The sequence below is a fragment of the Ixodes scapularis genome, unplaced genomic scaffold (genome assembly GCF_016920785.2).
Source record: "Ixodes scapularis isolate PalLabHiFi unplaced genomic scaffold, ASM1692078v2 PGA_scaffold7__128_contigs__length_106722199, whole genome shotgun sequence".
In the NCBI taxonomy this organism is placed as follows: domain Eukaryota; kingdom Metazoa; phylum Arthropoda; class Arachnida; order Ixodida; family Ixodidae; genus Ixodes; species Ixodes scapularis.
This window is the reverse complement of record NW_024609882.1, coordinates 15,094,301-15,117,739: the sequence shown is the minus strand read 5'-3', so window position 1 is coordinate 15,117,739 and position 23,439 is coordinate 15,094,301. Positions and strand designations below refer to the sequence as shown.

General features: G+C 46.6%; 1 protein-coding gene across 1 annotated transcript; it reads right to left on the bottom strand.

Annotated features, from left to right (window-relative positions):
* Positions 1 to 56: 56 nt before the first annotated feature.
* On the bottom strand, positions 57 to 23,439 carry LOC8036775 (tudor domain-containing protein 7). The gene is made up of 11 exons (XM_029978348.4): positions 23,163 to 23,439; positions 22,881 to 22,986; positions 18,307 to 18,490; positions 15,108 to 15,498; positions 11,889 to 12,124; positions 8,294 to 8,333; positions 7,179 to 7,298; positions 7,007 to 7,077; positions 6,108 to 6,174; positions 960 to 1,053; positions 57 to 167 (listed from the first exon to the last, which is right to left on the bottom strand). The coding sequence occupies exons 1-10, from the start codon at positions 23,245 to 23,247 to the stop codon at positions 1,001 to 1,003; spliced, it is 1,353 nt and encodes a 450-aa protein (XP_029834208.2). The 5' UTR covers positions 23,248 to 23,439; the 3' UTR covers positions 57 to 167; positions 960 to 1,000.

Genomic DNA, 23,439 nt, shown 5'->3' with positions numbered 1-23,439 from the left:
AAAACTCCACAACAGATCTTGAGACGGTGCCAAGTGGTAAATAAAACAAAAGTAAAACCACTGCACACGTGTTTATTTTTATCACGCCAGTAGAAATACAAATTGAAGACTTCTGCAAGTCGTGGCGAAGCGTCCTCGACGAACTTTCGGTTTTGACGGTTCAAGCTCTGGAAAACAAATGTGAAATGTAGAATTAACTTCAGTTATCTTTGAACAGTGTGCGTGCTCTGGCGGCAAACAATATTGATTATGCTTTTTAGTTACTTAGGATACAGTGAAAAACAAAACATGCTTTGTTTCTTCTTGGAAGCAGTTTATAGTATTCAAAATTTCTTCCAACAGTGCTGAAAATGTTTTCCTTTGCTTCTATTTCAAATTTTCAATCTTTTTACCCTTTCCCAACAGCAGCTCAGCCTTCAACCAAACAGAATGAATGCTCCCGGATTTACTACGGTTCATAAAACGCCATTTTATCAAAACCCGTTTTAGAGAATGGGCTTGTCTTATCAAAGCTCGGTTCAGAGAAAGCAGGGCCTCAGTTTAAAAAAACGCTGTTTATCGAAAAGGAAAGATTTTAAGAAAGGCTCCCCTACCTTGCACATGTTAACCCACCCGCCCCACCGCATTTACAACGCTTTGCGGTGGTAGACTACAGAGGCTCATGAAAAAAATGTTAACCCACCTGACGCATCCATACACGCCACTTTGCAGCGGCCGAATTCACTAAAAGGAGACTCAAAGCTATTTTCTCTAAACTGGGTTTCTCTATAAAGGGATTCAATCCAATGTGGTCGGTTAAACGGCATTTGCTAAAATGATCTTCTCGAAACCTCATGCCTCCGAATGCTCCACACAAGGTTGAACATTTTATTCCTGATGCGACAATGATCATACACTCTGTAAGCGGAAAACTGGCAACATGGTTAGAGAAATATACACGACTCAACATAGAATTGTACATTAGAACATGTGCCGATTATGACGATGATCTGCTTGGCTCTCAGTCCAGACGGCGCAGCGCAGAGACACGCTTCATGGGAGTCACCTTGAAGCCTGCACAGGTAAACGAGCCATGTGTCAAAGTTAGCACAATGTTACATGAATACTGCAACTGAACAGAATTTTTACATATTGAAAAAAAATTTAAAAAAGATATAAGAACCACAATTAAGTTCTGGTTCATCGTTTGTTGCTGGCATCCCTTGACCAATGTGCTGTTTGCATGTTTCCTATCATTCTACATAAACCCTGTGCTGTTGTCTGTTAATGTACGGCAGCTCAAAGCACGTGGAGCAAAAGCTTCTCTAGTAGCACACTTAATACTGTGAATGTCCTTAGGATGTCCTAATGTTCTTGAGATGTAATATGGACATTCATGAGACATGCCAAAAAAGTTAGGACATCCTAAGGACATTACGGAACTAAGTGTGCTACTAGGGTTGCGCTGTAGAAAAACAAAGGATTGTGAGTTCAATCACCCCTACCCCTACCCCTACCCCTACCTACCCCTACCTCCCCCTCCCCTCTCCCTCTCCCCCCCCCCCCCCCCCCCCCTCCGCCCCTTTCAATCTGGATAAGCGTCGTACTGGCGTGCGGTAGTGCATCACTACAGCGCGATGCCCCTAAAAGGCCCCGGGCTAGCAGTCATACCGCACCGGCAAAATTACTCATTAAAGGCACATTTGCACTTGCGATTTGCAGCAGTCGCACGATAGACTAGCAACACGCGACAAGCGACCACCAACATTCACACCGCTGGCGATCGGCGCATCGCTTCTCAGAAACTTTCAGAAGCCGCCGTTGATTTCGTCTTTCCTGCCACAGCTCAGGTTCATGCTTCACTGCAGCACAGTTACATGTGCGTTATCTTCGCCAGAAGGGAAAGACCGCCTGAAGAGAAAGACTTAAGATAAATGGCCTGGGTCCTTCGGAACCAAACAATGAAAGCGAAATAGCTACAACGGCGTGGACTTGCTCAAGCTTCCGCTATGCAGTGCGTACTTGTCGAGCCAGAAGCCACAAATTTGCAGCGAGGCAAAGTTATTCTTTTTTGGCTGCTCGTTCAGACAGGGGGCATTGTTCTTTTTTTAAAGATATATGTATTCTTTAACAACGTGGATCAGAGCCGCCGCAGAGACCTCCATGGTTCTGTATACGTGGTCGCTACCACAAATGGAGGCATTGGACGGACATGTTGGTTGCATCCCCCACAGAAGCACGGCGTGCCAAACGTACACAAATGCAAGGCACACTGCTTGTTACTTCTGAGGCGCTGCCAATTGATTTGGTCGACAATCGGCTTGGCAACAGATTCGAAAAATCGGTCCGGAAGTGACTGACCTGATTCAGTTACTTTTGCGAAAAAAAGCCGTAGCGCGACAGACTGGTAAGCATGAACGCACCTTTACGATGACAATGGATGCCCATTAGGGACTGACTATCTTCTCGCTGTCTAAACACACAAACACAGTGATGTGATTGACCTAAGCCGCTTTGGAGCACCTTTCGGAGCAGCCGAAACAGTGTCTTGGAGCAGAAAAAGTGGCTTTTGGAGCAGCCAGAACAGTGTTTCGGGACAGCGAAATTGGCGTGTGGAGCAGATTGTTTTAGAAAAGAATAGAAATATCCGTTTTAAGTGCTGGACAGACGAAGGGCACTTTGCTCGCCGCAATAAACAAACTATGGTCATGTTAGACCACCTGAAGTCATTCAACATGTAACTGAAATGCCAATGATATGACACATTTTGCAATGCTTCAGTTAAATGGTACATATATATGTACCCGCTATAGATAAAGAACCAAACTGCACATATTAAAATTTATTTGAAAATGACCAGCTTAGTAGTAAACATCACAGCATTAGGTTAACTAGTTATATAACATCATAAATGGAAGCAGTCTGATGAAACACGTAACTACTGCAGTGCAATGCGAAATTCTACGAAAGACAAAGGTGCGTTACGACTAGCGAGTGCTTTTCTTCTTGCTTTTTGAAACTTTCTGCAAGGCTGCTGCAAGCCTCGCTTTGCCTTTCGCTAGTAATAGATCTCCACTTTCAATGTCTCCAAAGAGACATTGGGACGTCCCACAAGTGTACAGTGCCGTAGGCATTGCAGAGCAATTTCGAAAACCGCTTGCCAACATTACACTGGTTTCAGACATGACAGATTTTTGCCAAAAGTTAGCAAACGTAGAACAATGAATTGCAAGCATCCCGGCTAGTTCCTCTGTCGTGCAATCATGTTCGCATGCACATGAGGGAAACTTCGGCAGGCTTGCAGTTGACGTGCTTCGTCGCGCGAGCGGGGATGGCTGTTCGGTCGAAACCGAAACCATGCCACTCCGCTCCGTCACCAACTGTTTCCCAAAATTGTAATGCAAAATGTAACTGCCCAGCATACAACAAAAAACGGCCCAGCGGCACGTGCTTGCCAAGCTGGCAGGCGAGGTACAAGCTAAACATGCAGAAAAAAGAGCCTGAGCACATCGATGCAAGACATTGTGAGCTAGGGTCAAAAAGTCCTTGAAGCGCTTTGTATAGTGACTGAACTCGAGACAAACAAGCGCGCTGTGCGGGTTCAGCGTGCAAAAATTGCCTTCTTTGCTTTAGCTCACTTCTCTTCAACTTTCTTTCGCGGCAGATTTTTCATGTACCAAAGACCCTCTTGAAGAAAAAAAAAAAGCCTACAGAGAAAAATTTAGGTCATTAATACTTCGACACAGCAGTCTTTGAGGTAAAGAGGGATATTTTTATTAGCGTATGATTTAAACAAGCGCAGCAATATTGATGAACACGTAGCGGTCCTTACGTTTCAGTTAAGAAAGAGCCACATCTGCAACAACGTGGGGACGGCAAAACCCAACGTCGCGCGACCACGGTGACTGGCAGGTGGTGACCAAATATCGTTCTCCCCAACCGTTGCTTTCAGGAGCGAGTGCTTCAGCTCTCAAAGTAACTACCGCCCCGCAAAAACGTAGTCTCGTTTCACAGCATGACGGCATGGCTGGTAACCGACACGCTAGCGTCGGAGCGTCCGCGGAAGCCAGCATCTATCGGTGAAATTTTTTTACAGAGATGCGAGACGAGACCCACGAGATGAAGAGAGCGTGGAACGAGAGACGGGGCAGGAAAAACCATGCAAGACCGGAAGGACAACTGATGCAGTGTACTTTGTGTCGGGCAGCCGCTTGCGCCACCTTGCTCATGCATGCTGAATTACGGTACTTAGTTTAGTAACGGTTTTGAAAGGCGACAAAAATTAATCCTTCGGCGCAGGCTTGGCACGGATTACCCATATTTTGTCAAAATGTAGCAGGATGTAGCAGGGTTAGCCCCTTGGCGCAGTATGGCGCAACTGGCGCAGCAATCACATCACTGCAAACAACACAACTATAAGTTGCAAAGAGGGTATTCCAAGACGTCTCAGCATTGAGGGACGTCCAAGGGACCTTCAAACGTCTCAGTGGACATGTCAAGGCACAGTGATACTTTAGACCCATGTTGTTGTAAAAAACCATCTTCAAACTTCAGTCTAAAAACATGCTTTTCGTGTAAGGCTTGTCAAATTATGAGGCGCTGGAGAAAACCAGCCTTCTACATTAAATACCCTTTTCAAACTCTTTTTGTTTGCATTCCTCCCACTGAAAAACATGCAGGAAGGGCCTCAGCGTGCACCTCGTATCGCTGCACCGCAGTGTTCTCCCGCAGCATGAAGGCCGTCTGCTTCCATTGCCATCACTATGGCAACGAACGTCGATTTTCCGAATGCCATCTGTAGCCAAAGTTCAATAGTTTTGTAATGAGCAGTCACAGACTGTCGCCACGAAGCGACATGAATGCAAATAGGGGGCTGGGTTAACACGCTCCCTAGTGATACACAAGCCGTCCAAAAAAGGTCATTCGGCATTCATTGCCATGGTGACGGCGATGAAAGCAGACGGCCTTTATGCTGTGGAAGAACACTGCGGTGCAGCGATACGAGGTGCGTGCTGAGGCGCTTCCCGCATGCTTTTCAATGGGCGGAACGTGAACAAAAAGAGTTTGAAATAAGGACTTAATGCAGAAGGCTGGTTTTCTCTAGCACCTCATTATTTGACGAGCTTTACACGAAAAGCATCTTTTTTTGGCCATCCCCTGCCCCGTATTTATCCGTAACATGGGTCGAAAGCAGAGGACTCAAACACGCAGCCCGCGACTTGCTGGGACGTGGCCTGCAAGCAATCCGCTACGAGTCTCAGTTCCCAAGTCTCGAGTGCTAGAAATGGCATGCGCCATAATGATCTTATCTCGCCATTTCCTTTTCGTTCATAAAGTAGCCCTGCTCATTTAACCCATTCACATAGTTTATACTTATCAGTGTTCATTTGCCCTTTGTTCTGCTTTATTTTTTGCTTCCCAGCTTTCTTTAAATGTACAACAATTCTGCTACTAGGCTGCAAGCGCAAGCGAGCTCTTCGTTGAAGGACGCATCTCGGCCACTCAAACTCTCGATCAGCAGGAGCAAAAGAGCACGTGCACAACCGTGCACGTGCTCTCATGTTCTATTAAAATGCCAGAACGGTGGAGGGGCGGTTCCATCACATCAGGCCAAGGCTCAAAGTAGTCATATAAACAAATAACATTTTAAGATGTCACTGGCAAAATTGTTAGCTTACAAATAGCATAGAGCAGGAGATCTCATCTCTTTCAAATATTCTGGACCCCCCCCCCACACTCCCACGTCTTACGCTGGCCCTCAACATCTCCAGTGTGGGCTACCTAGCCCCCACACTTCAATAAGTTTGAGACCACTGGTCTAAAGTATCAAACTGCCCCTGTCAACACCCCTAATGTCCAAGTGTATCGAAGAAGCAGACACGAACGCCGACAGTTTAGGAAACGCAGGGCACGACGAGTCTCAAGCGTCATAGTATTGCTGTACGGCAAATGAGGTTGCGGCGTCAGCCGACAAGATCGTGGAAGAACCAATCGGGAAGCAAGATGTGTGAACGTAATAAGTTGCTTTCCGCGTTCCTTAAGCCGTCGATTACTATAAGCACTTGGAAACAGGGGGGGGAGGATGACATGGCAGGCACAATCTGAGGATACACCGATGCTGCACCCACCTCGACTTGCCCGCCGCACCTGGGACAAGACTTTGGGGGGCGGTACGTTCTCGTCGTCCGAGCTGTCCTGCTCAAAAAGGACACAAGAGGGGCATTCATTGATAAAGGATGTCTTGGTAACAAACGACGGTACAGTACCGTGGGCAGAAAGTCGGATTAGTACAGGGATTCAATCCTAAACAATGCGGACATCGTGGCTGACAATGAGCGTGTCCTTAAGGTCGCTACAATGACCAGAACGGTCCCCCCTGTACAGCTTGGCTCAAACAACAATAGATGTCGCAAAGGATAGCAAGTATTGGAACGGCATGCCCGAAAGTTTTGCACTTGCCATTCGGACGCAAAGCTTTAGAATCAATACTAGATTCGTTCGATTTACCTGCACCCTGTGCACCTATGCAGAAAAGTGTAGGGCCGTGTACTTACGGTATGTGTATTGAGGTGCAACCGGGTATACCGCCCCACAGTTTCTGCACTGGTGCAGGCAAATCGAACAAAGCTAGTATTTCTTTGCATATGCAATTCTAAAAGTTCCTAACTGTACACAGTTCTGGTGCCCGCCGCACCTCAGTCTCGACTTTCTGGCAATGTTTCCTTATCTGTTGTCCTTAGAGAAATATGGTACTAAATTACAGTTGTTGGCCGGTAGAAAGCTGTCCCATATAGCAGGGACAGAATTGAGATTCTACAACTATTTGATAAGGCTGAATGCCAATATTGAGCTTGAGTACCTATCTCGATTATGTGCACCATAGATGTATATTAAATGATGATTTGAAAAAACTAGTTCCGTCTTAAAAGCATCTGACTGTGCCACTTAATCAGCACCGATATACACTTGCACGCAACCCACATTCAATAAAACCCAAGTTTCCCCTCATATGGAAGTGCCAGCATACCTCGGACTCTGTTGTCTCGCAACACATGTCAACTACTTCGTAGCTCGACATTGACAACGCATCCGCAGTGGCTGCACCGTGGAATCAGACAAAAGAAACGAAAGATTAATGAAATGGTTGAGCGAAAAGGAAAAAAGCTGCTTGAGAAAGGTTGGTTCACTGTTTTACTCACATTGTTCTCCACAACGTTCGTTGCGCACAGTCACCTGCAGAACTCCAGATCGGTCGGCGATCGTTCTTGAGGAAGCAGAACGTTTGCCGGCAGACGACTGCTGTGCGCTCCAAGGCAGTGCTGTTACGACGGGAGGAAAAAAAAACAGAACAAGCGATCTAATTGGCCGGCAAATAGAAAACAAACCAGTTTCAGACATCTCGAGAAATACCCATCCAGTCTAACCATAATGGGGTGCCCCAACTATGCTAAAATTCCAAAAAACTAAAGAGAGAAAAAAAAAAAAAAAAGATTGTGAATAGATGGGAAAGTTTGACTGCTGTGGCAGAGAATTGACCTCGATCATTTGAACACTAGGCTCTTCTGCGCAAGGATGTCTGCTTGGGCGGAACTGTATTTTGTTAAGTTACCCAGTCTATCATAAAAGGAATCTCGGCATAAAGCTGTGGCATCGAGCAGTGTCATTTTTTTTTTTTGCAAATTTTGATGTATGTATTGTTCTCTGAACAGAACAGTTTACCAATAACAGAGCAGTTTTCCAATAAACACAACAAAATAGTTAACCATTTCCAATTCTCTCCCAAATGCCCCATGTCCTGCACTTTCTAAACAAAAAAAAAAGTACCTTATAGCGGAACATCAAGGGACCAGCCATTAAATTACAAGAAGACAAGAGCATGTTAAAGACAAGGAAAACCAAACAAGTGGAAACAAATTCTACATAAAGACGGATTCTGCTACGTCTGTGAATATTCCTCCACTGTCTGACCTTACACATAGGAACATACACGAGACAAAATATTAATCCAATTTCTACAAAATATTCATCATCAATTAGGCCCCACAAAGCACATGACAGCATGGCGTCTTTGCAACATAACTCATTTACAAAGTCCTGTAAGGGCACATAGATTATCATCAAAACAATGTTAATGTTCATTTATTGATGCTCATCAACAGTAACATGCCTGCCCAGAGGTGTATCACAAGGACAAAAACAACAACACAAATCAAGCACTCCCTACACACAAGAATACTGAACAAAGTAAGAATAAAGCCACATATATTCTAAAACAGACTTTAGCAGAGTAACAGACAAAGTAAAGCAGGCTTACCGAGATCCATTGAAAAGGAGTCTTCATTTGGCTCCTCGCCCTGCAACAGTAAAATCACTTCAATAACCAGCTGCCACGGTCGCAAGCACTCTGTAAATCTAATAATCACATATAATCTCAAAGACAGCTATAACCCTGCCAGGCACACAAGTACACAAGCAAGCATGTGTAGCAAGCATGCTCCCACAAACGTTTCTTCTTTTTTTTCTTATTTGACACTGCCATTGCCAATGGGTTCTCCGTCACGAGGGACCCATGGCCAGTTCACTGCACAAGTCATCTTCCACGCTCGAAAAGTGTTACCCACTGGCTAGCAGTCAAACATGAAGCGGCAGACTTCCCTCAGAAGGTTACACATATAAACTATCACACACCAGTTGCAACTAACTTCATTTTGATTGCAACGCTATCTATACCCGATTCCCGGAATATAGCGAACAGCCCATGTATGTCACACTCTTAACCAAATGGTTTTAGTTCAAATCAAGCTTGCTTGACGCACCTGTAATCCAACTCGCGTGTGGGTGGCGAAAGTGTCCACACAAACTGAACAGATGACTGCATGCATTTGGAAACCAATTAAAGAAAAATGCATCTTACTAAAAAATATAAAGCCTCTGCCCATTCCACATATAGTTCCCACTTCTCAATTTTGGAACATTCGGAAAATATGAAAAGGACGTAGGCACGTAGCCAGGATTTTGTTTCGGAGGGGGCCCGCCCATGACAGAATGCTGTGTGAGGGGAAGGGGAAAGAGGAGGTTCCAGCAAACTGGAGGATTTTGGGGGAGAGGGCCGGGCCTTATAGGCCCCTTCTCTGGCTACGTGCCTGAAAGGACGTATCCCTACATGAGGTTGACCTAAGGAGCACTTTTCCTCGTTTTGCACGATTATTCCCAAAAGGTTGAGTGGACGCTTTCTTGGGTTTTTTATGGTAGACCAGCAGATAAAGTTGGAGAACCAGAATGTGCAGTATGAATCGTGAGCTGAGCTCTGTGTTCATTTATGAGCTTTTCCGAGCTTGGGAGTTGCACTACACTCCGCTAAATTCAGCAAAACTTGACAACTCAGCTTTTCCGTATATTTAGCATATCACACATTTGCATTGCACTTTTTCAAGCGAACTTCAGTTTTTAATAAAATTTTACTTTTATGCGCATTCTGTCTAAACAAAAGAATTCCAAGTTTTTTCACTAAAAGAAAAACATTCTCAGCTTTCTCGGAAACTCAGTATCACGCCAAATTTTTACCGTAGATTTTTGGATTTAGGACAAGATATTCCACGAGAAGTCTAAAACATTTGCAGCAGGGTGGTAAATTGGGCTAGTTGAAGTCCGTCGAACATCGTAAAAACAAAGCTCAATTAATTAACCAAACTCGTGGGGGTTTTTTTCTTTTTTTTTTTTTTTTTTCCTGTCCCTTTGAGTGCCGTTTTTCATAAATTTCCAATACATTTGTCCCCTAAACAGGCCCTTCTCGAATTTTGGACTGGCAACTTTGATCACTATCATCATCTCAGTGTATGGCATCTGCAACGTTACTAAAGCACTCATTTGGAAAGCTCACCCTTAAAACCCAAACCGCTCGCGTCCACTGAGACCAAACTGGATACAATTACAGTGCCGCCCTTTAGCAGCGAGTCAAAACATGAAAATAGCTTCATATAGCTACTGCAAGATGGCAGTGCGAAATGGCGCCACTGGCCCCTACGCAACATGACTGAACCAATATGCGCAGTTGTACAATTGCCAGAGTGGCCGCTGCAGGAGAAATGGCGGCATTGTGATCGTGTCAAGTTCGGTTCTCGAGTATGGATTGGAGCCGCTTTTTTAAAGCAGGCTCCTATGGCAGTTTCCAAACCAAGTTGTTCTAGTAACGTTGGGTATCTGCGCCAGACTAATGGCCACCTCCTTGAGGCCAATGTTTTTAGATACATCAGTTGACAAGTTCCACAAAAGAGCATCATTCAAAAACGGTTCTCTGTTGTTTGCACGCGAGCATGTAGGGGCAGGTAGCGTTCTAGCGCCACCAGCGGCAATGCCTCCCTCCACAGGTGGTGGGGAATGACGCTAAATTTTACACGAAAGGATTCTTTTGTGTAAAAATTATGTTTACCATAAAACCCACAATTTAATCACTTTCCACTGCACGCAATGTTCATCCAACGTTCCACTGGTTCAGCCGCTTCTGTCCATAGGGCGGGCTGATGGAGCAGCAAACGCCAAAGCGGACGCACCTCGAAAGGGCGCTAGGCATTCTAGGAAGTTTATCAACAGATTTCGATCTAGTAAGGTTGCTTGAGGCTGATGGAGGAAGAAGTTGAAGACGCTACCAAGAAGAGAATATAAGAGATCTGTATGTTCGAGATGTCAATACAACACAATGCACAAATTAGATACGATACCCACTTAAAAGTTTATTTCAGAGTGTAGTCCAATCAGTCTCTTGTCATTGGTTTGGCTCTAAAGCCTTTTGATGGCAGAAATTTAATGAAGGCACTTATGGGTCGCCGCTTTGTACTGGTCATTTATTGTGTTCACACCATCAAAACTGATACAAATTAAGAAAGAATAGACCGATCTCACCGCCACCATAACCTTAGTTCACAGGAGGCAATCGGCAGTGCACAAGACGGTCTGCGTTCTCTTCACGTGCAGAGCTCCAGAGAAGTTGTTTCACGGACAAAAAGACTAAAACTTCCCGACTGCATTGCAGCTGCGGGGGCATAGCCGAAGTGGCCGGTGACGTCGGTCTACTATGAGGACCTTCGAAGAACCGATTCTCATCTGCCGTCGACATGTGAAAGTGACAGCGCCCGACGAAATACAATTTTGGGACCACCATTAGTTTGTTGAAAGTGAAACCGCTTTTCTGAGCCACCCGGTGGTACTGAATTCTGAAAAGAGTCTATGCGGAGAGCAAGTTGTTTGCTTCTTGCGCAGGAGTAGCATTGACATAAGACCGACACCAAGCTCCGATTGGCTGATTGGAAGGATAGTGGGTAGACTTCAATGCTAGATGCCTCAAGGTCTACCCACTATTTTTTTTCCAATCAGCCAATAAAGGCTCGTTCACACGCTTGCAACCGAGTACGACCAAGAGAGGCAAGACCTGCTGAAACCTCTTAAAATTTCTTAGGACGAGAGAACACACTGAAACGTTGGCGCCATCTATGCGGTGACCCTGGAACTGCATTTCACAAGGACGAAGGTTTTGTGGGATTTCTGAGGTTAAATGGGCGCATTACCTATGAGAAAGGCTCGCTTATAACATTGACAAAAGGTTTTTGAGCCAAGAAAGAAAAGATAATGCGCAAGAGAAATAGAAAATATGCCGGATCGGCAAGTTTACACTGCTACCCTATAGATGGCGCCAGTGTGTTCTCTTGTCGCAAGAGATATTAAGAGGTTCCAAGACACTTGGTTCTAAAAGGTCGCAAGTGTGTGAACAGGCCTTAAGAGCTCGGTGTTCCATGATCATCGCAACCCCAGTGCAAGAAGCAGACGAACTTGTTCTCTGCATCAACACTTGCAGTCTACACGGCGGGTGTAGAAGCCGGCACAAAAACAATCAGGGAATGAAATGCAAAACTCACGTCGTCAACCATCCCCATGGCCGCCCCCACCTTGTGGGCGTGGCGCTGAATGAGCCGGATGTCGTGAGAATTGCGCACACCGACCCTGAAGAGGTCTTCGATCGACATGACCCAGGCGTTGTCCGGGGTCAGCCCCTGCTTGCTGAGGAGCGCGGCATACCTCCGCACGAGGCCCGGGTGGACGTCCGCGCTCACCAGGAACATGACCCAGCTTGCGACTGTTGACGCACCGCCGTCTGGAAACCGGTGCCCAGAGAGAAGAAAGGAGGCCTTAATTCAATAGAGGCAGTTCAAACCTAACCACGGTGCAAGACACTTCTAACGTGAGACCACGCGGCAATGTGAACGCTGCGACGCAATCAACCAGATAAAGTTTTATTGGCGCGCGCCTGACCAGCCTACTATTCCGACAGCGTCCCTGCTGGCCAGACGGCGGAAAAAAAAAAAAAAAGAAACGAAGAAAGGAAAAATTTTTGTTGCCATGAGCAGGGCGCGAGCAGTTTTCGTTCGGCGCATTTGCTCTGACCACGACAGACGTCGACTCGAATGCCGCGACGAAGATCTCTCTGCTTCGACGCGTTCGTAAAACTGTTCTAGCCGCCGTCAAGGCACGAAACTACGGTCAATGACGAAGCCGTGTTTGAGAAACATGCATAGCACAAGTGCCAAGCTCTACGTGATATGGCACACCTGCAAGACAACTTTAAAAATTGGCATGTCCCCCAGCGAGAAGCGCGAGAAACTAGGCACATATCAGGCTGCCATTAGCTGCTCACCAAAGAGTCCTCTGGTGGCGCAGCTTGCAACCTATAGTCGGTGACACGTCAAGAACGAAGTGGAAGCTCCTGCCACTTCTTTCCACTTTAGTAGAGCGAACGCTGGAGAGGAGGCGACCTCCTCCACCATTCACTCCGCTGAAGTGGAAAGGGGTGGGAGGAGCTTCCACTTCGTTCTTGACCTGTCTTTGGCTATAGGCAAGGAGGCAGTGCTTCAAACCCATTAACAATGAGCACGTGACTTCCGAAATGGGTCTATTGTGAAGTATTGATCCTTTGCCTCTGCTTTTTTCTTTCCTTTATCCTGAATCGTGTTGCCCCCTTCCTGCAATTTCCATTCAACGGGAACGGCACCCTGCAGAAAGAGCATTTCTTGAGGTTGCAGGGTTATTGAGGCTAAGCTCACACAGTTTTCTTCTTTTTCTATAGCCAAGGCTTCCAACATCTCCCTTGCAAGCTAGTTTTTACGGTTCCCCATGATGCATGCTTGCTCAAGCTTTGCTTTGCATTTGCAAGCTCGACAATGGGCAGTGAGGTGTCCTGGTCCTGCGAGGTTTTTCAGGTTGGCTTCATGTTCACATGCACGGTCGTTTATGCGGCGCCCAGCCCGTTCAAGACAGCAGCGCCCACATGTCAACGGTATGTTGTAAATGACTCCCCTTTGGCACGGAGCATAGTTTGTTCTGTGCCTGGTGTCACACTAATCTTTCTTGCCAGTTTGTGCCCGATTGATCTTGGGGCATAACGAACAGGCCTTACTGGGTGGTGAGCACACAACTTGAATGCTCTGCCGGTTCGCTATCTACAGGGTGTCACAAAAAAAAATTTACACGGTCTTCTTTACCGCAAAAATAAACTAGGCATTGCTGAACGCTCATATTCCGCCTAAAGGTAGCGCTAGAGGTCACAACCAGATGCCAAAGTTTCAGCCCGATCCGATGCCTTATTCAAAAGTTATAAGTGATTTTCTGAAAATTTCCATGGGAAAATGGCGGCTGAAGGAGTTTTCGAATACATGGGGCTCTATGGCACCAGAAACCGAAAACGGGCAAAAATGGGGTCCAACTTCCCATTGACATTTTCAGAAAATCACTTACTATGTTTTGGATAAGGTATCGGATCGGGCTGAATTTTTGGCATCTGGTTGTGACCTCTAGCACTACCTTTGGGCGGAGAATAAGCGTTCGGCGATGCCTAGTTTATTTTTGCGGTAAAAAAAAAACCCTGTAAAGTGACACCCAGTATTTCAATTTGTGGGTGACGTTATGAATATACAGGACCGCTGCAAAGAGCTTCTTGAATTTTCTTGCTGTTTCTTCACTGTGGACATTGTTCCTCTTGACAGTGCGACATATTTTTTTAACAAATGCAGGCCAGTAAGGGTTTTGAGTAACCGGCATTCTGAAGTTGGGAAATTTGAGTATCAAAGTGTGGTTCGACTTGATGTGGGCAGGTCTCTTTAGGCTTGCGGAGAGGGCTGCAATGGCCACTCTTTTTTTTAATGTTCGAATTCACTGAGAAGAAAGCCTTTCCCCGATCGTGCTTGGTGTTGCCAACAGACTTTGGAATTCCAACGCCAAACCAAGAAACCGAATTGATTTATCCATTGGAGTCTCATGGGTGAAGGTGAGGCCCATACAGCTTCTTTGGAATTGTGTCAAGGTGGTTTCAAGGCAACCATCGGCTTGGTCATTGAGTTCTGTGATGCACAAGATAAGAAAATTGTCAGCATACCTAAAAGGTACCCCCATGCATGCATTTTTTATGGCTTCCTAGATGACTTTTCCACACGAGATATCGCATAGATGCGGAGCCACTTGGGAGCCAATGCAAATGCAACTGTTTTGCACATGATAGGCCCCTACCGTCTTTAGTGCAACTTTAAGTCCAGACGCAGCCATGGCCACGAATGGGACCAATCGAGCAGCGTCAAAAGCGGAATTCACTCTGTCTTTTCTGTTCATAATTGGTTTGGCAATGATAGAACATGCACAGAAACACGACGAACACCATGATGGTGCGCTTTCGACGCTGTCCGTTTGTTCCTGTCAGCTCGTTACGGTTAAACTAAGTATAGAGTTATGTGCAGATTGGAAGTGATAACAGACGATGCCAAGGCACCAGTATATTCTCCTATCAAAAGCGGTCACGAGCCATCATGACACAGTCGCTCACACCCAAACGCAAGTGTGTGAACCAGCCTTTAAAGTTTTAAATGCTATTCGAGACCTTTCGGGGGAGCCGTGAAGAGTCATTTGGGAGCCTAAGACATGCACGACGCAGTCTCTCACTTTTATGCAAAGATTGAAAGCGTTAGTAGTCGCGAGTATTTTCACATTAATCACAATGTCGCGCGAAGCCACGAAAATAGCCCCGAGCGAACAATTGGACTATCTTTTCCATAAAACCCCAGATTTTTCGTAAAATGCGCAACCACACTTACCTCGATCCCCCTTGCGGTTGATCGGCACGTTCCGTTGCCAAACTCGCTGAACAGCTGGTCTGTTACTGGGCATCTTCCGAACGTTCCAGTTCGTGCTCTGTTTGCGAACGTTCCAATTCGTGCTCCGTTTCTGAACGTTCCAGTTCATGCTATGTTTGTGAACGTTCCAGTCTATGTCGTGCTCACGTACGCCATTGTACTGAGCGCTACACCGAGGTCCCAGTTCATCATGAATGGGTTGAGGGTTGTGCGGAGCTGGCGCGAACCGGTTGACGTTGCTCCACATTTTGGGACGGAACGGTGCGCCGCCGGGGCCATTGTTCCAAGGTCTTGACGGCTGGCGCTGCTCGTCGACGACAAAGTTCGACGTGGCATTGGGCCGCTGGGGGTTCTGGAAATTAAAGCGACCAAATATTAAAGGGGAAATAATATAGCGAGCTTGCAGGCAAGCTGGTGGACAGTGATCATGTTGAAAATTACTTAAGACCGTGGCTTCTTTAACCACAGTCTTGGGTAATTTTTGACATAATTAAAGAAAAGCTCCATCTGCTTTTTAAGATATCCAAACTAAAAACATGTTTTCGGAAAACACCCAGGCTTTTACTCTTCCTAGAATGCTATTCGTTGTCTTTCAATTCAAAATGGATATAGAAAAAAACGGCAAACGAAGGTTATGCCAAAAACAAATGTTCCAAATTTTCCCGCGCTCTTCAGCGAGGTGACGTCGCACATTGTATGACTGGCAAGTCGAGCAGGTGGTCTGAGAAACAATATTTCACACTTTTTTTCTGCCTGGAGGATTTTTTGGTGCTCATTTGCACCAACAAACTTCATGCAACCCACTGGGAACCCAACGGCGTCTATGGACTATGCGGAGCGCAAGTTTGTCTGCTTTTTTTGCAGGGGTTGTCGTGACGTCAGAACACTGAGCTTCGACATGCTCTGATTGAAGGATAGTGGGTAGACCTCAAGGCAGCTTGCTTTGAGGTCTACCCACTATCCTTCAAAGAGAGACAATCAGAGCTTGGCATACTCACGTCACCACAACCCCTGCAAACGAAGCAGACAAACTTGCGCTCCGCATACCCCAAGGAAGAGTGGAAAGGGAAATGTGCTCTCTTCTCTCGCCCCGGCGCGTCGTCTGCTCCGTAGACCGGGTAGTACCCAACATCCGGCTGGCGTGCACACACAGTCAAGGATCGCATCATTTCGGCAATATCTGCCGCAAATATGTGGGTTTATATATGCAAGTTATCGTACAACGGTTTCAGATATGAAAAGTATCGTACAATGTCATATACTTAATAAAGAGACTAAATTTGCACATTCCTGCTGTCACCTGCCACGCAAATGAAAACGAAAAAGTGAACACAACCCTGTAAATAGTGTGGTCAGTATGTCGTCTCCAGCGAAAAGTGAACGTGGTTGCTGTAGCTTTCTGCAAAATAGTTGGTACTGATTTAGGCCTTTAGCAATTATACGACGGGGATAAGCTGAGCTAGTTGGTTGTACACTGGGAAGAACCAGCTGAACATACAAATGTAGGAACATTCATACATACTGGTTGAAGAAGTTCCATTAAAACAATTGGTAGTCTAGCGGTTGTTTGCACAATTTTCTATCCTCCTCATTTGTATGAGTGTTCCTATATTTGTATGTTCAGCTGGTTCTTTTCAACTTGAGCAACTATGTGCAAGAAGTCTAGAATAAAAAAAAAGGAAAGCAAGCGTGCTCACCAAGTATGAATCAACGTGTTTGTTTGTTTAAAAAACAACAAATCCGCAGAGAATTCATTGCCTGCTATTCCTGAATACCAACAACCCTGGAGTACCGGCAGCATGGTTTGTGCAGAAGTTGGTAGTTAATTGTTATCCATCAAAAATAAAAGTAAAGCAGCTAATTTTAACATGACAGCAATTCCCTCGTTAACAAAGTTCCATCACATATGGCTGGGAACCATGTAAAGAAAACTTCTTTGGGTTTTCTAACCCAGAAGTAAAACAGATTTTATGTTTGCGTGGCGTTTTACAAAAGCCAAGTAAGGCTTTTTCGAACTGTTCAATCAGGGTTCTATTTTTCGCTGATGCAATAGAGTCAGCTGATGAGGGTAGTACTGCATGTGAAAATTATTGCTATAGAAGTAACTAAAGGAAGACATGCTAGCTGATCATTTACTGAAATAAACTAACAGAGCACTAAAGATTGATCCTGGAGTACCCAGAAATGTCCCAGAAATGCGAACCCCCTCATAGCGGCAGCAGCGAGCGAGTGTTAGTTGTTTGGCACAGCCAAAGTGCAGCTCACAGGTACTACCCAAAAGTTGAGACCGGCCAATTTGTTGTCTGCGATCGAGATCGGCCGCATGCCCTCTCCCCCTTATTTCCGACAAATTCGTTGAGATGCCGGGACATAACATAATGCCGCCCACTGAGAACATTCAGTGAAATGGTCTATGGGGAGCGCAAGTTTGTCTGCTTTTCTTTCAGGGGTTGTAGTGACATCAGAGTTCGGCTTTCTGACGTCACTCAACCCCTGCAAAAGCAGAAAAACTTGCACTCCGTATTAGGGCCACTTTGGCTGCCGACTCGTCGACTTCTCTATCACCAGCTCGTTTTAAGTCCAGATATGACCGGCATGCATAAAAACCAAGTACCAGTCAATGCTATTTTAAGTTTCCAACTGCTCTGACTGGTGCAGTCGACCACAATGCAAAAAAATTCGACCGATCTGGAAAACACCGCCTCCATACACAGAAAAGTGTAAGGCAAAAGTTTATCAACATGGTGTCCAGCAAGATTTTGAACCGGAAGGATGTCGCGTGAAACTGCCCTATGCAAAGCGCAAGATCGTCTGCTTCTTACGCAGGCGTTGCGGTGACGTCAGAACGCCAAGTTCTGATTGGCTCTGACTGGAAGGATACGGGGTGGACCTCAATGCTAGCTAACTTGAGGTCTACCCACGATCCTTCCAAGCTAGCCAATCGGAGCTCGGCATTCTGACGTCACCGCAATCTTTGCGCAAGAAGCAGACGATCTTGCGCTCCGCATTGAGAGGGTCTAGCACATTCATCCCTTGAGGCAACTACGGGGCTAACGGGGCGAGGCATTCACCCAATGTACCCATCGTCTCCCACCACCGAGCTTCTCGCCACTCCAGTGTTTGCGGCCAAGCAAACAAGCGGCGTGGGACCCCAACTCACCCTTACAGAACGGTTGGCGAGGGGACGATAAGGCTGCGTCACCTGGCGGCGCGGCTTCTGGTTCCAGTTTTTGGGCGGCCGGTAAGGACCGGGCTTCCCGGACTTCTGCTCGGCCACCATCCTGCGGACGTGCGCAGTCTCTGTGGTGCACACGACTTGCGCCATCCACTCTCCGGCGGGGCCTCTGCAGACGGGAGAAAGTCAAGAACCGTCGTTAACAATGGAGACGGTTGATTCGGTGTGAAGCGACACCTTTCCGAGAGCACGGTAGAAGTAAAAAGTTGGTTTATCTTTTTCGCTGCATGTCCGCAACCAGCTACATTCCGTTTCAGCTTACGACCAACTGCAGCTGATGCTACAAGTCATCCCAGTCGATCCGGCTCTTTGAATTAGCACGTGACAATGTTTCCCTGCTTCACTGCGCCCCCACTCCGAGGTCATGCGGCACTGGACTGCCTCCAATAGCTCGTAGCATCCCTCATGGTCGATCAAAAGGTGAAACGGTGTACAAAAGCGCGACCTGCCTGAGACTGCCGGCCAAGCTTTTGAACTGCAGTCAAGGTGTGCCATGTGGGAGAGGACTTTGCTGTGCTGAAACCGCTCATGTGATAAACAGATTACGTCCTCAAGCGACGTGCACACGGAAGATTTTACAGCGTCACATGCACTGGGTTTGTACTTGGCAAGTTATCATAGGTGGCTTCGACACCAGAGGAGTGCAAGTACAGCAGTGACACCCTCGTCCTTTCGTTGATAATAGTCCCGGTGGAGGCGCAGCACGTTCAGCCAATTGCGGTTGCAACGGGGGGCATGTGATTGCACTCTCGCCACCTGCTCTTTCTCACCTTTGGTCGCCTGTTCCCCCAGCACTCTAAACCCTTGCGCGTAAGAACGGAGCGGCCAAACATAGGCGGAGCAGGCAGGGGCTGCCCGATGGTGTTAATGCGCCCGCGAGAGAGAACATTGTTGATGTTTATGCGGCGGCGGTCTCACCCTAGGTGTTAGGATGGGATGCATTCGACATCAAAATCATGCTGTGCATGAACCTGAAGCGGCACATAGAAGAGAACATTACCGAGCGAAGAATGGACACGCTGCTGCGACCAAGCAATTTGTGCAGCACGTCCACGAGAATGTTTGGCATTAGTTGTTCTGTGCGTCATCGGTTGTGGTCTATGTGAGACATTGTGCGACGCATCATAGCCAGAATCTCCAGTGAATCACGACGCAAAATCATTGAAATGTCACACCAGCTGAAGCTGTTTGTTTGCATCAAGTTGTGTAAAGCGCACTCCAAACCGACACATATACCAGATTCGAATGCCGGAACCCGTAAGGAAGCCCACTTCCGGTTCTGACGTCACCGCTCCGTTTTTATGGGTTCCGGCACCGGTATTTGAAGTTCAAACATCTAAAAATAAAGTGGGGTGTTTGTATATTTATACAGCCTAGAAACCCGTAAGGAAGCCCACTTCCGTTTCTGACGTCACCGCTCCGTTTTTACGGGTTAGGGCACCAGTATTTAGAGTTCAAACATCTAAAAATAAAGTGGGGTGTTTGTATATTTATACAGCCTAGAACTCAGTCTGCCACAATGGGTGACTTGTCTCCTAGCCGAAAGCTGCAGATGAGAAATTTAGCCAGTGCAGTACAACCACTAGCCTCGGGTCTTCAACGTGCATTACGCGTTAATGATACACGAACCCACGCCGGTACAATGCTCATCCAGATTGAAACGGGCAGGGGTGGGGATTGAACCCAGGATCCCTGGGTTCTGCAGCGCGAGCTTTCGCTCCATGTGCTCCGAGCTGGTGTGCGCTAGCCCACTGGGCCACCGATCGCCCTCAAATATCTCACCTTTTACGTGTCCCGTATTGTGACGTAGACGTTCATACTGAGGAAGCGGCCCGTCACGGAGCGCGCTTCCTTCTCGCCTCTGAGCATGTGCTCTTTGCATGCTCGACGAAAGAACCAGCAAATACCGTTCACGCCAGCCAGTGCCACCGAGCGCAGGCGTACAAGGTCAGCCAAGTGCAGCACTCTCGGCTTCTTGCAGCGATTTTTCTGCGCCGGGTCGCATCAGTATTCGCTTTTGTGCGCAGTGGTTTCGGTGTGATGAAGTGAGAGTTCCACCGACGTCAGTTCAACATACCCACGCTCGGTCAAGATGAGCGTGAATACGAGGGGCACGTCCATACCAGGTTTGTCGGCGCCACTTTTCTGTTCGTCAAATTGCATCACAAACACATGGTGGTGCAAGCTTCTCACGGTGGTTTCTCTGGGTATTTACGTCGGTATCCGCTTTTGTGCGCGGTAGTTTTGTGTGATGACGTGAGAATTCGCCTTCTCCACCAACAACTGCACAACTTTTATGCGCTTGGTCAAGCCGAGCGTGCATACAAAGTGCCCATTGAGACTGGTGGTGCGTGCTTCCCTCGTGATGGTTTCAGCGGGGCGCCGTGAACATGCTGTGCTCACCACATGCTTGAGTGACGCCACAACCGTGCCGCCTCTCCAGACTCAGTCTACTCCTCTGCTGGCATTATTAAATGAAGGATGCCTTCTGAAACGTCGCCTTCAAATTAGTACTTACTCGTCCGTAATATATGGTGTTCATGCGAAGCATGGTAATTTGCGATCAGTCGCGTGGTAAATCAGGTAAGCAATGTGATTGCCACGTCCTACCATTGTCGCTTCGTGGGAAAAAGTTAGAATCGTGCTCTGCCATCACCCTTTAAGTTGCGACGACAGGAAGAAGGAACTTTTTCGTCTCCCCTCTCAGTTTCATGCCAAATAGTGAAGGTACTTTAGCCACCTCGTGACGATGTCGTTCTGCTCAATTGGCACCGAGCTTCGCACCTGAAACCGATCGACGTTGCCGACGCCGCCACGTCGTGGAGCAGATGACACACTATTTTCTCGACAGCGGAGGCACTTGTAGCAGCCGCATTACACCTGTGGCTGCGAAGTGCATCCGCCGTGCTACGTGTCCTTTGCCTGCTTCGTCCATATTCGGAATATGGCCATGTTTTCCGTGAAGCCGTCCCAAACCAAAACGTGCAACCCTCTCCGTATTTCATGCACCGGGACATATATTTTTTACGGGTTCCGGCACACGAATCCTGAATGTGTGTCGGTTTGGACCATGTTTCACCGTCTTTGAAATATTTTTTTTGCTTTTTTTGGAATAGGAGGTGGTTGAAATATTTAGAAAAACAAAGTGTCTACACTCTTTCACAGCGGAGCTGTTAAGGGCTAGTTTCCCCAGTATCGTGTCCGTGGGCAAAAAAATCTCAACACAAAACTCTGGACGGCTACCGCCATCTAATAGCGACGGTGGCAACCAGAAAACCGGCCTGCCGGTTGTCTGGTTGCCACCGTCGCTCACAGATGGCGGCAACCTTTCCACTCTGGCTTGCCGACTTGTGGCCGGCCATTACTTCATTCCCATCATAGTACAGCTTCGCTGGTCTTCCTTCTCCACAGTGAAAAGACTGAGAATTTTCTTTTTCATATCAACGTTTAAAACACTGTCCCAGCAACATAGAAGCAGACTGATCTCTGTGTACATACATTCCTTCAGCAGTAGCAAAAGCAAGGCAGTTGACGTCTTGGCATAACTATGCGTATGTAAAAGCACTTCTCGAAGCTACAAGCTCCTGTTTGTTGGAAATCATGATAAAACTGTTCCATTCTTTATGTTCAGAACTCTACGGCTAGGCAGAATGCTACCGATACTTCGTTAATTGATTTCTGATGCCGCTCTAAAAAAAAACTATGATACTACTTCAGGGAGGATGTTATCTGTGAATTAAAAACCCACTGATTCTGGAACTGAACTTCCTTGACACAGATGTAGCTAGTTTAAAGGGGCGGTGCAACAATTTTCGGACTTCGGTCAAAGATTTCTGGAAGTTGCCCCCTGACACTTCTGAAGTAAAGAACAGAAAACCGATTTCGTCTGCGTGTCCTAGTTGTTGCGTAAAAAAAAGATAAAGATTGGCATTTCGGGCACCCCTCAACTCACTCCCAGTCTTCAGGGTCACACCTGGTCGCACTCCCAGTGATGTCATTCGGAGTGCCGTGTAGCTTCCCGTGTGCTATCTCGGAGGACGCTCCCCCTCCCTCTCTCTGCGTACATTAGCGGGAGCTATGCTGCAGCTTAGAGCCGAGCGAGGTCACGTAATCTTTCCGCCGTAGTTCCTTCGGCTGACACTTGGGGCTGCAGGTGGGGGAAAAAGCTCGGCTTTTGCTTTGCGATTATGCAGCGGAATCGCGACATTTTTAATAAAGGAAGTGTTTTCTCTATCCTCTGGGATACGATGAACAACATAAAAATGACGAGATGCAAATTGTTTTAATCATAAAATCGTTGCACCGCCCCTTTAATTATCACTGAAGTAAACAGAAGAGATTTGTCTAGAGAACTATCCATAAGCCTAATCAAAGGAAGACACCATAAAATGCAAAACCAAGTTTCAAAACTCTTAATTTGTATTTTCTTTTTTTTTCTTTTTTTTGCTTTTTTAAATTTGAGTTATACGGCACGCGCTAGCTGGCGCTATAATACGTACCGCCGCAAAGTGACCGCATCCGGTATGCTCTCGAAGTAGGCTTGTAGCGTAGCATGTCCGAGGCTTTTGAATGGAATCCCAGCACCATTCATAGACCGGTATTCCGCTGAAAGATACACGCAGTGAACATGGCGAACAGAATTGCCACCACGTTGTTCACGCTTTGGCTGGTACAGGACAGTCCCTATCTACATCATAACTTGTATTTAGTGACAACTGAAACTGATAATTATAACAATAAAAGTTAACATTAACGGTTCGAACACTCGATTCTCTACATACCCTCCAAGGCTTGCAGCGTCAAGCCGTTTTTTTCGCTCACAAGGATGGAGCTCAGGATGGCTTTCACTTCGTCACAGTCAGCCATCTCAAAGATGTCAGTGTTTATGTCTATTCAGGCGCGGTCGTCCCAGAAGTTGGAAGAGTAAACATTAAGCGTACCGTTATAAGGAGGACAGTAATTAGTGCATTAGCAAACGGACAATTGCGCCGCCTGAACCTAAACAAAAATATTTGAAATTGAGCGGCGTCAGGGTTGTTTGGTAGTTTGGTAGACCTT